Source organism: Salvelinus namaycush, chromosome 1 (assembly GCF_016432855.1).
Source record: "Salvelinus namaycush isolate Seneca chromosome 1, SaNama_1.0, whole genome shotgun sequence".
Lineage (NCBI taxonomy): Eukaryota > Metazoa > Chordata > Actinopteri > Salmoniformes > Salmonidae > Salvelinus > Salvelinus namaycush.
In genome coordinates, this window is record NC_052307.1 from 36,081,993 (window position 1) to 36,096,823 (window position 14,831).

A 14,831-nucleotide genomic window follows, 5' to 3' on the forward strand; every position below is an offset into this window, starting at 1 on the left:
AAATTATCTGCCAAAATTGTTGCAACCCCTATTACTAGCCTGTTCAACCTCTCTTTCGTATCGTCTGAGATCCCCAAAGTTTGGAAAGCTGCCGCGGTCATCCCCCTTTTCAAAGGGGGAGACACTCTAGACCCAAACTGTTATAGACCTATATCCACCCTGCCCTGCCTTTCTAAAATATTCGAAAGCCAAGTTAACAAACAGATCACCGATCATTTCGAATCCCACTGTACCTTCTCCACTATGCAATCTGGTTTCTGAGCTGGTCACGGGTGCACCTCAGCCACGATCAAGGTCCTAAACAATATCATAACCACCACCGATAAAAGACAGTACTGTGCAGCCGTCTTCATCGACCTGGCCAAGGCTTTCGATTCTGTCAATCACCGCATTCTTATCGGCAGACTCAATAGCCTTGGTTTCTCAAATGACTGCCTCGCCTGGTTCACCAACTACTTCTCAGATAGAATTCAGTGTGTCAAATCAGAGGACCTGTTGTCCCGGACCTCTCTATGGGGGAGCCACAGGGTTCAATTCTCTGGCCGACTCTTTTCTCTGTATATATATCAATGATGTCGCTCTTGCTGCTGGTGATGCTCTGATCCACCTCTACACAGACGACACCATTCTGTATACATCTGGCCCTTCTTTGGACACTGTTAACAAACCTCCAAACGAGCTTCAATGCCATACAACATTCCTTCCGTGGCCTCCAACTGCTTTTAAGTACTAGTAAAACGAAATGCATGCTCTTCAACCGATTATTGCCCTCACCCGCCCGCCCTACTAGCATCACTACTCTGGACGGTTCTGACTTAGAATATGTGGACAACTACAAATACCTAGGTGTCTGGTTAGACGGCTTCCTATTTTGCAACAAAGCCTCCTTCACTCATGCTGCCAAACATACCCTCGTAAAACTGACTATCCTACCGATCCTTGACTTCGGCGATGTCATTTACAAAATAGCCTCCAACACTCTACTCAGCAAACTGGATGTAGTCTATCACAGTGCCATCCGTTTTGTCACCAAAGCCCCATAAACTACCCACCACTGCGACCTGTATGCTCTCGTTGGCTGGCCCTCACTACATATTAGTCGCCAAACCCACTGGCTCCAGGTCATCTATAAGTCTTTGCTAAGTTAAGCCCCACCTTATCTCAGCTCACTGGTCACCATAGCAACACCCACCCGTAGCACGCACTCCAGCAGGTATATTTCACTGGTCATCCCCAAAGCCAACACTTCCTTTGGCCTCCTTTCCTTCCAGTTCTCTGCGGCCAATGACTGGAACGAATTGCAAAAATCACTGAAGCTGGAGTCTTATATCTCCCTCTCTAACTTTAAGCATCAGCTCAGAGCAGCTTACCGATCACTGTACCTGTACACAGCCAATCTGTAAATAGCACACCCAACTACCTCATCCCCATATTGTTATTTATCCTCTTGCTCTTTTGCACCCCAGTATCTCTACTTGCACATCATCATCTGCACATCTATCACTCCAGTGTTAATGCTAAATTGTAATTATTTCGCCTCTATAGCCTATTTATTGCCTTACCTCCCTAGTCTTCTGCATTTGCACACACTGTACATATATTTTTCTATTGTGTTATTGACTGTACATTTGTTTATGTGTAACTCTGTGTTTTTGTTTTTGTCGCACTGCTTTGCTTTATCTTGGCCAGGTCGCAGTTGTAAATGTGAACTTGTTCTCAACTGGCATACCTGGTTAAAAAATGGTGAAATAAAACAAATAAAACAAATCTGTGACCAACAGATGCATATCTGTATTCCCAGTCATGTGAAATCCATAGATTAGGGATTGTTGTGTTTATATTTTTGTTCAGTGTATAATAACCTTGCTGTGTACTGAGCCTATCTGTTTGCCTTTTTTAAAATCACAAGTCAACCTAACTATGCAAAAAAAGAAAAAATAGTTCTCTCTATATTAGGCAAGACTACTGTGGTTGGCCATTTCCTGACATCTTCCATAGCAGAGCCTGACATACTGTCTTCTGTGTTTTACTTCATATTTTGACTCCAGCAACATTCAGCAACAAAAATGCTTCTACTGACTACATTGGTTTTCTGGCTTGCTGGTAAGGACCATATGTGTGTGCCATGTACATTTGTATGTTGCCTGCACTTCATAGTAAATAGCTTATGACTATGTATTTATTTTGCATATTGCCATCTTTAATCTGACCAATGATGGAGTTCAGACGGACATTTTCAGTAATGTAAGGTAAATGAAGGCATAGCAACAAAAACCTGGATTACAGAGGGATTATTGATTTGACTGAACTGATTTTCAATAATGGAATGAGTCAAGTCAAAACATACTGTACATTTCATAGTATTCACAATTCTTTGTAAGTGTTTGTTACAAAGTTACAACTCATACTGTCAGCTTTTCAAAATGGCGGTGATGTAAAGTACTTAAGTAAAAATACTTAAGTCGTTTTTTTTGGGGGGGGGGTATCTGTACTTTACTATTTATATTTTTTACAACTTTATACTTTTACTTCACTACATTCCTAAAGAAAATTATGTATTTTTTATTCCATACATTTTCCCTGACACCCAAAAGTTACATTTTGAATGCTTAGCAGGATAGGAAAATGGTCTAATTCACACAATTATCAAAAGAAAATCGCTGGTTATCCCTACTGCCTCTGATCTGGCTGACTCACTAAATACATGCTTAGTTTGTAAATTATGTTTGAGGGTTGCAGCATGCCCTTGGCTATCCGTAAATTAAAAAAAAACAAGAAAATGGTGCGGTCTGGTTTGCTCAATATAAGGAATTTGAAATTATTTATACTTTTACTTTTGATACTTAAGTATATTTAAAACCAAATACTTTTAGACGTACTAAAGTAGGGTTTTACTGGGTAAATTTTACATTTACTTGAGTCATTTTCTATTAAGGTATCTTTACTTTTACTCAAGTATGACAATTGGGTACTTTTTCCACCACTGCAAAATGGAGATGAGAAAATTATAGATTAAATTGTCAGTGTAATTTACTCCAAATGATTCAAAGAACAATTCAATCTTTTACTTCATGAAACAATTTGGGCTGAATAACAAGTTACATTGTACAAAACATCCTCTGCGCTTGACACATGCTACATGGTTGGTTGTGATATTTGAGACAGGAAATTAAAAACTTTTCTGGGAACTTTTGTCTTGATAGATCCACTATATATACAAAAGTATGTGGACACCCTTTCAAATGAGTGGATATGTCTATTTCAGCCACACCCATTGCTGACAGGTGTATACAATCGAGCACACAGCCATGCAATCTCCATAGACAAACATTGGCAGAAGAATGGCCTTACTGAAGAGCTCAGTGACTTTCATTGTGGCACTGTCATAGAATGCCACCTTTCCAACAAGTTTTCCCTGCTAGAGCTGCCCTGGTCCACTGTAAGTGCTGTTATTGTGACGTGGAAACGACTAGGAGCAACAACGGCTCAGCCACAAAGTGGTAGGCCACACAAGCTCAGAGAACAGGACCGCCATGTGCTGAAGTGCACTCACTACCGAGTTCCAAACTGCCTCTGGAAGCAACATCAGCATAAAAACTGTTCGTCGGGAGCTTCATGAAATGGGTTTCCATGGCTGAGCAGCCGCACACAAGCCTAAGATCACCATGCGCAATGCCATGCGTCGGCTACAGTGGTGTAAAGCTCGCCACCATTGGACTCTGGAGCAGTGGAAACACGTTCTCTGGAGTGATGAATCACGCTTCACCATCTGGCAGTCCGACAGACTAATCTGGGTTTGGTGGATGCCAGGAGAACGCTATCTGCCCGAATGCATAGTGATAACTGTAAAGTTTGGTGGAGGAGGAATAATGGTCTGGGGCTGTTTTTCATGGTTTGGGCTAGGCCCCTTAGTTCCAGTGAAGGGAAATCTTAACGCTACAGCATACAATGACATTCTAGACGATTCTGTGCTTCTAACTTTGTGGCAACAGTTTGGTGAAGGCCATTTCCTGTTTCAGCATGACAATGCCTCATGCACAAGGCAAGGCCCATACAGAAATGGTTTGTCGAGATCGGTGTGGAAGAACTTTACTAGCCTGCACAGAGCCCTGACCTCAACCCCATCTAACAACTTGAATGAATTGATGATGAATTGGAGCGCCGACTGCGAGCCAGGTCTAATTGCCCAACCTCACTAATGCACTTGTGGCTGAATGGAAGCAAGTCCTCGCAACAATGTTCCAACATCTAGTGGAAAGCCTTCCCAGAAGAGTGGAGGCTGTTATAGCAGTAAAGGGGGGACCAACTCCATATGAATATCCATGATTTTAGAATGAGATGTTCGACGAGCAGTCCACATACTCTTGGTCATGTAGTGTACGTAACGTATAGGTTGGTCAGTAGAATTCTTTCATCAAGATATCATATACACTCCCCTCTGTATGTATTTGGACAGTGAAGTAACATTTTAAAATATCGCCCTACACGCCATAATTTTGGATTTGAGATCAAATGTTTCATATTTTACAAGTATTTGGACAAATTAGTGGTCAAGCTATTACCTTACCAGCTATTTCTATGATTGAAAGGACACCCACTGTATTCAAAAGCATGTTGTGTCAACCGATGGCAGACACAATACAAAAACCTCAGAAAGTATAAAATTGGGTCTAAGCTACAACATATGCGAATCTGTATATTTTGATGTGGAATTTATGCATTTATATATATATATATATTTTTTTTTTACTTTTAAAGAAATAATTAAATTAGTGTGACAACCCCATTTGTAATCTTTTAAATTATATAAATCTCAACCGTTTGTCATTTCCAGTGATGAAAACATGGATGTCTCATGGTATGGTGAGGTATGGAAAATAAGTCAATTTTGAGCACCTTTATCTCTTGAATGTTTTGGCATTCAGGTAAAAACATTCTGGTCCAAAAATGTTTTGGTATTCAGGCCCACTTTCCAAACACTCCTATAATTGGGCAAATATGGCACCTTGCATTCAGGCTCCCGAGTGGCACAGTGGTCAAAAGCACTGCATCTCAGTGCTAGAAGCATCACTACAGACCCTGGTTCGATTCTAGACTGCATCACAACTGGCCGTGATTGGGAGTCCCATAGGGCGGTGTAGTCTGGTTTAGGGTTTGGCTGGGGTAGGCCGTCATTGTAAATAATAATTTGCTTTTAACTGCCTTGCCTAGTTAAATAACGGTTACACACATATACATACATATATGGAAGGTTTTATTCAAAACAAAAAAGGTTGCCTTCAAAAAGTGATTGAATTCAAATTGATTTACCCCTCTATAACTTTATCAATAATCATGATTTATTCATGATGGCATTATCAGGATTAACTTAAAAGTATTTAGAAACATCTTATCTACTCCCAGAAATAAAATTACTCCAGTCATTATTTACCATTAATTTCCTATTGGACAAACATATATAAGAAACGCAACCAAAACACACTGCAAATGCATCCAATGAGTGTGAAGAGTCACAAGCTTAATGTAGTCATTGTGTGCTAGGATGTTGGAACAAATACTACACTTTTAACTACTTCAATACACTATACATGAATTTTGTCTTCACATGGGTGTACTAGATAGTGTTTTCATCTCTAAATGGTAAAAAATACATGTATAAAAATAGCCTCAAATTAAAGATGACATTCTTTACTGTCGCATCATATGAAACATTTAATCAAAAATTATAATTTTAGCTTCACTGTCCAAATACAGTACATATGGAGGGGAGTGTAGGTATTCGATTTTTCAAATAATGAGTCTAAGATTTCTAATATTAATCTATAATTATATTTCACAGGCACATGTGATGGTGTGCAGAGACTGACCTGTCCTTATGATCTAAAGGACAAGGACCTCCCCAGGGTGTGGTGTAAGGAGACGTCCCCACAGTGCTGTTCAGGCTTCAGCTTCAGCAGGGAGAGCAAGTCTTTGGATGCAGGAAGGCTGAAGGTGACCCAGGGTGTTGACTCCTTCATTGTGGATGTCCTGGGCCTGGCCCAGGGAGAGGGAATGTATTGGTGCGGTGTGCTGAGCAGCAATAAAACCATCATCAAACTGGCTGAGGAGTACTTCTACAGCAGTAAGTGTGATACTTGTTCTTGACTGTGCACAGACAGACATCGCCAGATGATGTCTTGATGTAAGTCAAAGTAACCATGAGTGAAGAAGCGAGAACCCTGAAATGTAGCCTATGGTACCTACACTGATAGGCCTGCTAGCCTAATTGCTATCCAACCTCTTACAAGTCCATCACAAGGTCTTGGATTACATGTGCTCTGCTGTAAATGGTCCTCTCTGATTTTTTTTATGTCGACAGTGCCTTTGGAAAGTATTCAGACCCCTTCACTTTTTCCACATTTTTTCTCTCACCAATCAACACAATATCCCATAATGAAAAAACAGGTTTCTAAATTTTAGCAAATTTATTAAAGTTTGGGCTCTGGCTGGGCCACTCAAGGACATTCAGAGACTTGTCCCGTAGCCACTCCTGAGATGTCTTGGCTGTGTGCTTAGGGTCATTGTCTTATTGGAAGGTGAACCGTCGCCCCAGTCTGAGGTCCTGAGTGCTCTGGAGCAGGTGTTCATCAAGGATCTCTGTACTTTGCTCCGTTCATCTTTCTCTTGATCCTGACTAGTCTCCCAGTACCTACCGCTGAAAAACATCCCCACAGCATCACCGTAGGGATGGTGCCAGGTTTCCTCCAGATGTGACACTTGGCATTCAGGCCAAAGAGTTCAATCTTTGGTTTCATAAGACCAGAGAATCTGGTTTCTCATGGTCTGCGAGTCCTTTAGGTGTCTTTTGGCCAACTCCAAGCGGGCTGTCATGTGCCTTTTACTGAGGAGTGGCTTCCGTCTGGCCACTCTACCATAAAGGCCTGATTGGTGGAGTGCTGCAGATATGGTTGTCCTTCTGGAAGTTTCTCCCATCTCCACAGAGGAACTCTGGAGGTCTGTCAGAGTGACCATCAGGTTCTTGGTCACCTCCCTGACCAAGGCCCTTCTCCCCCGATTGATCAGTTTGGCCAGGCGGCCAGCTCTAGGAAGAGTCTGAGTGGTTCCTGCAGACATTGTTTAGTACCCTTCCCCAGATCTGTGGCTCGACACAATCCTGTCTCGGAGCTCTACGGATAATTCCTTCGACCTCATGTCTTGGTTTTTGCTCGGACATGCACTGTCAACTGTTGGACCTTATATAGACAGGTGTGTCCCTTTCCAAATCATGTCCAATCAATGTAATTTACCACAGGTGGACTCCAATCAAGTTGAAAACATCTCAAGGATGATCAATGGAAACCTGATGCACCTGAGCTCAATTTCGAGTCTTATAGCAAAGGGTCTGAATACTTTTGTAAATATTTGTTTTCAATTTTTTATAAATTAGCAAACATTTCTAAAAACCTGTGTTCGCTTTGATTGATGAGGAAAATGTTTTATTTAATACATTTTTGGAATAAGTCTAACGTAACAAAATGTGGAAAAAGGTCATGTGGCCTGAATACTTTCCGAATGCACTGTAGAGAACTTTTGACTTAATTTGTATCTCCTCTACTCGCTTCGGCCTCAGGTTCCTACGTTTGGGACATTCTTCGCTGGATTCTGATGCCTCTGCTCCCCATGGCGATCCTCTTTTCTTACTGTTACTTAAAAAGTAAGTCCTTACAACCTCCAAGCATGCAATGAGCCCAAATGCATCCATAAAGTACTGCTCTTCCACTGACAAATACTAGTCCATAACATTTTAAGTAACTAACTTCAACGCTTTCTCTCCAAACAACAGGAAAAGACCAAAACAAGGTAAAGTATGACATGAAAACATTTAATTCCTTAAACAGAATAGCAATTGCCATGTAGCTACTGTTTTCAACAGCTATAACATACACCTGGTATTTCTTAATTCAGAAGGAGGGAGTATACATGGACATCACTATGATCTCAGATCTGGGAAAAAATTATCCACATACTGAAGAAGAAATAACTGAGCTGGAATGATGGACATTGCTAAAGGACACACAAAATGCTAAAGGGGCTTTCAATTCTATGCTACAAAACAAGACAGCCATTACAGCTTTTTACAGTTACACAAACTGAAGTACTGTACCTCAAGAAAATGTATTAGTCTCCCTGGTGGTTACAAGAGCTAAGTGAAAAGAATCTAAACCAATAGTTTGTCGTAGCTTTCATGATTTTCATAATGGAAAAAATGTAAACGCCATCTATGAAGAAATACGTTTGCATTTATTAGGATGAGCCAAACACAGGTTCACATCCAGTGAAAATATGGAAACATTTCATGGGATGAAAATAAATATCAATTTACCTTTGTATACATTATTTTCTTATTGTACAACATAAGCCTCATGCGCCAATTGGAAATTTGCTCTTAGCATTATTTTTGCCTCATGAACCACCCATTGAATGACAACAATAGACAGACAATGCCGCAGTATTTTAGATTAATGCATAGTTTCATATTTTGAAAGATACATTTGACATTTTAAACCTTCGAATGTAATCTAACGTGACAAGTATATAATACATCTAAAAGTCTGTTGTCTCGTCAGTTAATAAACATACCTTGTAACATCGTCGAAATAAAAGCTTAATGTACCGTGTATCATTCCTGAATACCACCTGCATTTATTTTCTTGTCTAATATGAATTCATGCTGCTTTTAATTCAATTGATGGGTGTCTGTCATCATTACAGAATAGCATGGTATCTTTGCAATGTAAACAGATTGCAACGACTGCTTTCATCTGCAGTGATGCATTTACATACTAATTTTGGCAATGCAACTAGTCAACCTGCTTTAGCACACTAACACATGGGAAATATGTATACATTTGGAGCGGGCAATATAAACCTTATGTTTAAGTCAAACCAGATGACAATCAACCACATCGTAGGTATTAATCAATCCCATTTGTATTTCCTCGTCAGGAAAATATGATCATGACAAATACCATAGATGAGAGTAGTAATAATGAAGCACTATTGTTGTTGACATGTTTCAGTCCAAAAATAGCTGCATTCAATGTTAGTAGGCTGCCATTGAAATATCTCCAAGAACTACAGCTATTGCAAGAAATTGTATTTCAAATGGACATCTGAAGCACAGGTAAAGTTCATGGAACCTCCTGAGACAGACACGCTAACGGTTATGTAAAGTTAACACAAGAACAATAGGAGCCTTGGAATGCAGGAAAAGATTGAGATTTGTTTTTATAGTAAGCAGTTCATTATTTAAGTTACCTTATTGTGTAAGCAGTTTATGACTTTAGCAATCATTAATTTCTAAACTGGTAGGAGTCCCTTAACAACATAAATCAAGATAATTATCTAAAAGCAAACGTTTACATATATTGTGTAGTGTGCTGCCAAGATTTTGGTACTGGCTTCAGCAAAAAAAAAAAAAAGACAGTATATGATACATTTCAGAGTGACATAACATTACAGTTCACCAATAGAAGGCACCAGACATCTCACATCTGTCTGAAGCTACTACCTGTCAGTTCTGATGCATTACAGTCTTGACTTCCCGTAAGAACACTTGACAAATGGTTGATAAGGATTGCAGACATGTACGTGTGTTGTATGTCACTTTTAAGGCATCTAATTAAAACACACTGAAATGTGTACTGAGGCGGTAGAAAAGGTGACAAAAGCTACATCCCAAATAGCACTCAATTCCTTATATATTATACATAGGGAATAAGGTGCCAATTTGGGAGGCAGACAAACTGAAAACTACAGTCACTGTAAAATGGTGTTGTGGAGGGGAGTAAATTATCAAATGGAGTGAGATAGTACTTTGTCAAAAATAGAAAAAGTCAACGAAAGCAGCACAACTTTCAACAACCATTACATCACTGAGTCGGAGAAACAAAACCAGAGGATCTAAGTAAGAGGACAATCTTCAATATGTGAAATATGACCATCAAGCATGTATATGCTCCACTATGTAATATCAACACTGTCAAGCAACCATCACTTTACAGGCATATGCTCTCAAGCAATTCTTACACCAAATAGAGGACATTCAGACAATAAACGTTAGCCCTGCCAAGCCCATTTGGAGTGGTTCACTTCAGGAGAGCATCATTTAAAAAGTTAAAATAAAATAGTAAGCAAATACACATTTTAAGTTAAACGTCAAATTAAAAAAAGTCAAATCTTTCCTTAGTGGCTCTACTAATTATCATATAGTTTGTATCACACCACAGTGAGTGTCAGTCATCTCCTCTAGGTTGAAGGTAACAAGATTGTATCTTCAACCTAGTTTCTCATCTCATCTCATTCAAAGATAATGTGTGACATCATCAGTAGTGCTCATGGGAAATAATATTAATGCATCATACAGCCCCAGCAGAGTCTAGATTTTTGCCTGGGAATGGGTGACCATGAACCATGGGTATGGCTTGCGGATGCTGTTTGTGCACAAATTAATCTGGTTCTAGGAACCAAACAAGTTTCAAATGACAACTTGGGTTCCTTTGGTTCTTTGGGTTCCTTGGGTTCTTTAGAGTCAAGTTCCAAAAAAAAAGATAACTTGGGATCTAGAGTTCTTCATAGTCTCCGCCCTCTCTATTTGCTGACCCCTCCCCTCCAGCCAAGAAATCCTCCAAGTCATCCATTTTCTTGGTCCGAGATTTCTTCTTTTTCCTCTCTTTGTCATCTTCTGTTCCGGTCTCATCTTTATCCTTTTTCTTGTCCTTTTTAAGCTTCTTCTTGCTGCTCTTCTCATCCTCCTAAGAAAAAAGGTTTTTAAAATGTATGTCTACTATGCTGTATAAACATGATCGCCACATAAAAAGACATCCACTCCCTTACCTCTTTGCTTTTCTTCTTCTTTTTCTTATTTTCTTTTGCGGAGTATTTGCTTTCCTTCTCTGAAAAGCAATTAATAGAATTTGAGAAATTAATGAATACAATGTAATTTTGTTTTATAATGTGATATCCTTTGGTACAGTTCTCTGTCATGTGCTAGGATACTATTCTATGGTACTTGGTTGTACTCACTAGATGCCAAACGGAAGAAAACTGATTTAAACAGAGAAGGACTATCTAAACTCTTGTGCAAAAATAAACAATTGTTTTCATTTTACGTTGCTAAACTTTGAAATACAGTATGCACTAATGAATACGACCCTGTTCTCTATAGATTTGTGGTAGTGGACTTGCCTTCTAGGTCCTCACTGCTGTCCTTGGCTTTGGGGGCTTCTTCCTCCATAAAGCCCAAGCCAAACAGGTCTGTCTCATTCTTGCTCTGAAAGGAGGGCTTCAGGACCGGTGTGGGCTTCAGAGGCTCTGGTATCAGAGTGGCTGGAGGGATGTCATCATCTGACAGCTCCAGATCAGACAGTACTTCATCCCTGACTGGGAAAACCTCCTGTGGACAGATGCAGAGGGAAATAATGAAGTCCGAACTATTACAAATACTAATATACATTGTAACCATGCATCCAAACCAAAAAGGCCCATCAAATAATTTATCGAAAATGTATTGGATATTTCACAAATGCAGCACTACATATTTTACGAGGAAAGCCATTTCAATAGGCTGACTACTCAATCTAAAAATGATGACTTGTAACCTACAACCCTAAATAACATCCTTTTGACCTAGCTACCTTAGTTATCTTCTGGATGACTGCCTCCTCCTCAGACTCAAAGTCAAGATCATCCATCACGAAGGAGAGCATCTGCTCAGCAACAGTGGCCCCTGGGTCAGAGTCTGAGTCCACCCCAGGGGTTCCTCCCTTTTTCCCTCTGGGTAGGCATGGCTGCTCCAGGGCTACTGCAGGTGCAGAGGTTAGGGTGAGGGTGATGGGCTCAGCCACCTGGGGGACAGTGTTCTCCAAGAGTTGGCCAGCAGGTGCCAAAGGCTCCGGAGCTTGGGGCTCCATGGCACGGGGCATTATGGACTCAGTGCCCGGTCTAAAACAGAGTACAAAAACATCCCTTAAAACCAGAAATGTTTTACTCTTGATGACAAGAGTCATCTAATAACATATACAATAGAAATTAGTTTCTAAAACAGATGACAAAAAAAACAAAGAAATAGATAAGAGCTTATATAATTCTAAATATAACAAAAGTGACTTAACCATTTCAATTTAACACTTGATAAGACTACAGTACATTAACGGATATGCTGGATATAAGAGGCTTACTTTTTCAGCTCTGAATCACTGTCAAGGTCGAGGTGGTCATCCTGAGTGACAGCAGGTACTGGTGGTGATATTGGTGGGGGCTGTGCTTCCACCTCCTCCTCATCACTAGACATAGTGAAGTCTTTACTGGTGAGAAGGCCCAGGGTGTTGGGCAGGGGCAGCGGGGGCTCCTTGTCATCTGGGTCCAGCTCATCCTGATAACCTGCCACCATGGGGTTCCCTCTGTCCTCTACATCACTGTAATAGATGATGATAATAATAATAAATACAGTATATATATATATACATATATACACATATACACTGTGTGTGTATATACAGTGGGGAGAACAAGTACTTGATACACTGCCGATTTTGCAGGTTTTCCTACTTACAAAGCATGTAGAGGTCTGTAATTTTTATCATAGGTACACTTCAACTGTGAGAGATGGAATCTAAAACAAAAATCCATAAAATCACATTGTATGATTTTTAAGTAATTAATTTGCATTTTATTGCATGACATAAGTATTTGATACATCAGAAAAGCAGAACTTAATATTTGGTACAGAAACCTTTGTTTGCAATTACAGAGATCATACGTTTCCTGTAGTTCTTGACCAGGTTTGCACACACTGCAGCAGGGATTTTGTACCTATGATAAAAATTACAGACCTCTACATGCTTTGTAAGTAGGAAAACCTGCGAAATCGGCAGTGTATCAAATACTTGTTCTCCCCACTGTATATATACATATATATATACAGTGGCTTGCGAAAGTATTCACCCCCCTTGGCATTTTTCCAATTTTGTTGGCTTACAACCTGGAATTAAAATACATTTTTTGTAGGTTTGTATCATTTGATTTACACAACATGCCTACCACTTTGAAGATGCAAAGTATTTTTATTGTGAAACAAACAAGAAGTAAGACAAAAAAACAGAAAACTTGAGCGTGCATAACTATTCACCCTCCCAAATTCAATACTTTGTTAGAGCCACCTTTTGCAGCAATTACAGCTGCAAGTCTCTTGGGGTATGTCTCTATAAGCTTGGCACATCTAGCCACTGGGATTTTTGCCCATTCTTCAAGGCAAAACTGCTCCAGCTCCTTCAAGTTGGATGGGTTCCGCTGGTGTACATCAATCTTTAAATCATACCACAGATTCTCAATTAGATTGAGGTCTGGGCTTTGACTAGACATTTAAATATTTCTCCTTAAACCACTCAAGTGTTGCTTTAGCAGTATGCTTAGGGCTGTTGTCCTGCTGGAAGGTGAACCTCCGTCTCAGTCTCAAATCTCTGGAAGACTGAAACAGGTTTCTCTCAAGAATTTCCCTGTATTTAGCGCCATCCATCATTCCTTCAATTCTGACCAGTTTCCCAGTCCCTGCCGATGAAAAACATCCCCACAGCATGATGCTGCCACCACCATGCTTCACTGTGGGGATGGTGTTCTTAGAGTAATGAGAGGTGTTGGGTTTGCGCCAGACATAGCGTTTTCCTTGATGGCCAAAAAGCCCAATTTTAGTCTCATCTGAAGAGTACTTTCTTCCATATGTTTGGGGAGTCTTTTTTTCTTTAAGCAATGGCTTTTTTTCTGGCCACTCTTCTGTAAAGCCCAGCTCTGTGGAGTGTACGGCTTAAAGTGGTCCAATGGACAGATACTCCAATCTCCGCTGTGGAGCTTTGCAGCTCATCCAGGGTTATCTTTGGTCTCTTTGTTGCCTCTCTGATTAATGCCCTCCTTCCTGGTCCATGAGTTTTGGTGGGCGGCCCTCTTGGCAGGTTTGTTGTAGTGCCATATTCTTTCCATTTTTTAGTAATGGATTTAATGGTGGGATGTTCAAAGTTCCTGATATTTTTTTTTATAACCCAACCCTGATCTGTACTTCTCCACAACTTTGTCCCTGACCTGTTTGGAGAGCTCCTTGGTCTTCATGATGCCTTTTGCTTGGTGGTGTTGCAGACTGGGGCCTTTCAGAACAGTATATATACTGTGATCATGTGACAGATCATGTGACACTTAGATTGCACACAGGTGGACTTTATTTAACAAATTATGTGACTTCTGAAGGTAATTGGTTGCACCAGATCTTATTTAGGGGCTTCATAGCAAAGGGTACATACATACATATGGGTACATACATACATATGGGTACATACATACATACATATGGGTACATACATATGGGTACATACATACATACATATGCTCGCACCACTTTTCCGTTTAAATGTTTTTGTAAACAAGTCATTTTTTTCATTTCAATTCACCAGTTTGGACTATTTTGTGTATGTTCATTACATGAAATACAAATAAAAACCCATTTAAATTACAGGTTGTAATGCAACAAAATACGGAAAACGCCTAGGGGGATGAATACCTTTTTGCAAGGCACTGTATATGGTACTTTAATACAAGATGACACAAAATAAGGAATTTCTGTAGAAACTTAAATTCTACGAAAATTAGAGAATGCTGGAATACTCTTTGGTTCTACCCCCTAGAACGTATAAAATAACAACTGTCTATTAAATGAAACATTGTTTGCAATTCTTAAATCCTCTCTTTCCACAATTTATTCAATGGAAGCATTGAATAAATAGAGCCATCTGGAAACTCTCACCACA

The 14,831-nt window shown here is 39.9% G+C and overlaps 2 protein-coding genes across 4 annotated transcripts in view; one reads left to right on the forward strand and one right to left on the reverse strand.

Annotated features, from left to right (window-relative positions):
* The window catches only part of si:ch211-102c2.4 (uncharacterized protein LOC568178 homolog), an 18,925-nt gene extending 10,256 nt beyond the window's left edge, over window positions 1-8,669 (forward strand). Inside the window, exons 3-6 of the mRNA XM_038998426.1 lie at window positions 5,840-6,121; window positions 7,610-7,693; window positions 7,823-7,839; window positions 7,945-8,669. Of these exons, the coding sequence (XP_038854354.1) occupies window positions 5,840-6,121; window positions 7,610-7,693; window positions 7,823-7,839; window positions 7,945-8,034 (473 nt within the window). The 3' untranslated portion in view covers window positions 8,035-8,669. The remainder of the gene's footprint in view (window positions 1-5,839; window positions 6,122-7,609; window positions 7,694-7,822; window positions 7,840-7,944) is intronic.
* rabl6b (RAB, member RAS oncogene family-like 6b) overlaps window positions 7,846-14,831 on the reverse strand; it is a 27,503-nt gene continuing 20,517 nt past the window's right edge. For all 3 annotated transcript variants that reach the window (XM_038986851.1, XM_038986790.1, XM_038986924.1), the window contains 5 exons: window positions 12,219-12,455; window positions 11,676-11,982; window positions 11,227-11,434; window positions 10,876-10,934; window positions 7,846-10,793 (listed from right to left, as the gene is read on the reverse strand). In XM_038986851.1, the coding sequence (XP_038842779.1) occupies window positions 10,602-10,793; window positions 10,876-10,934; window positions 11,227-11,434; window positions 11,676-11,982; window positions 12,219-12,455 (1,003 nt within the window). In that variant the 3' untranslated portion in view covers window positions 7,846-10,601. The remainder of the gene's footprint in view (window positions 10,794-10,875; window positions 10,935-11,226; window positions 11,435-11,675; window positions 11,983-12,218; window positions 12,456-14,831) is intronic.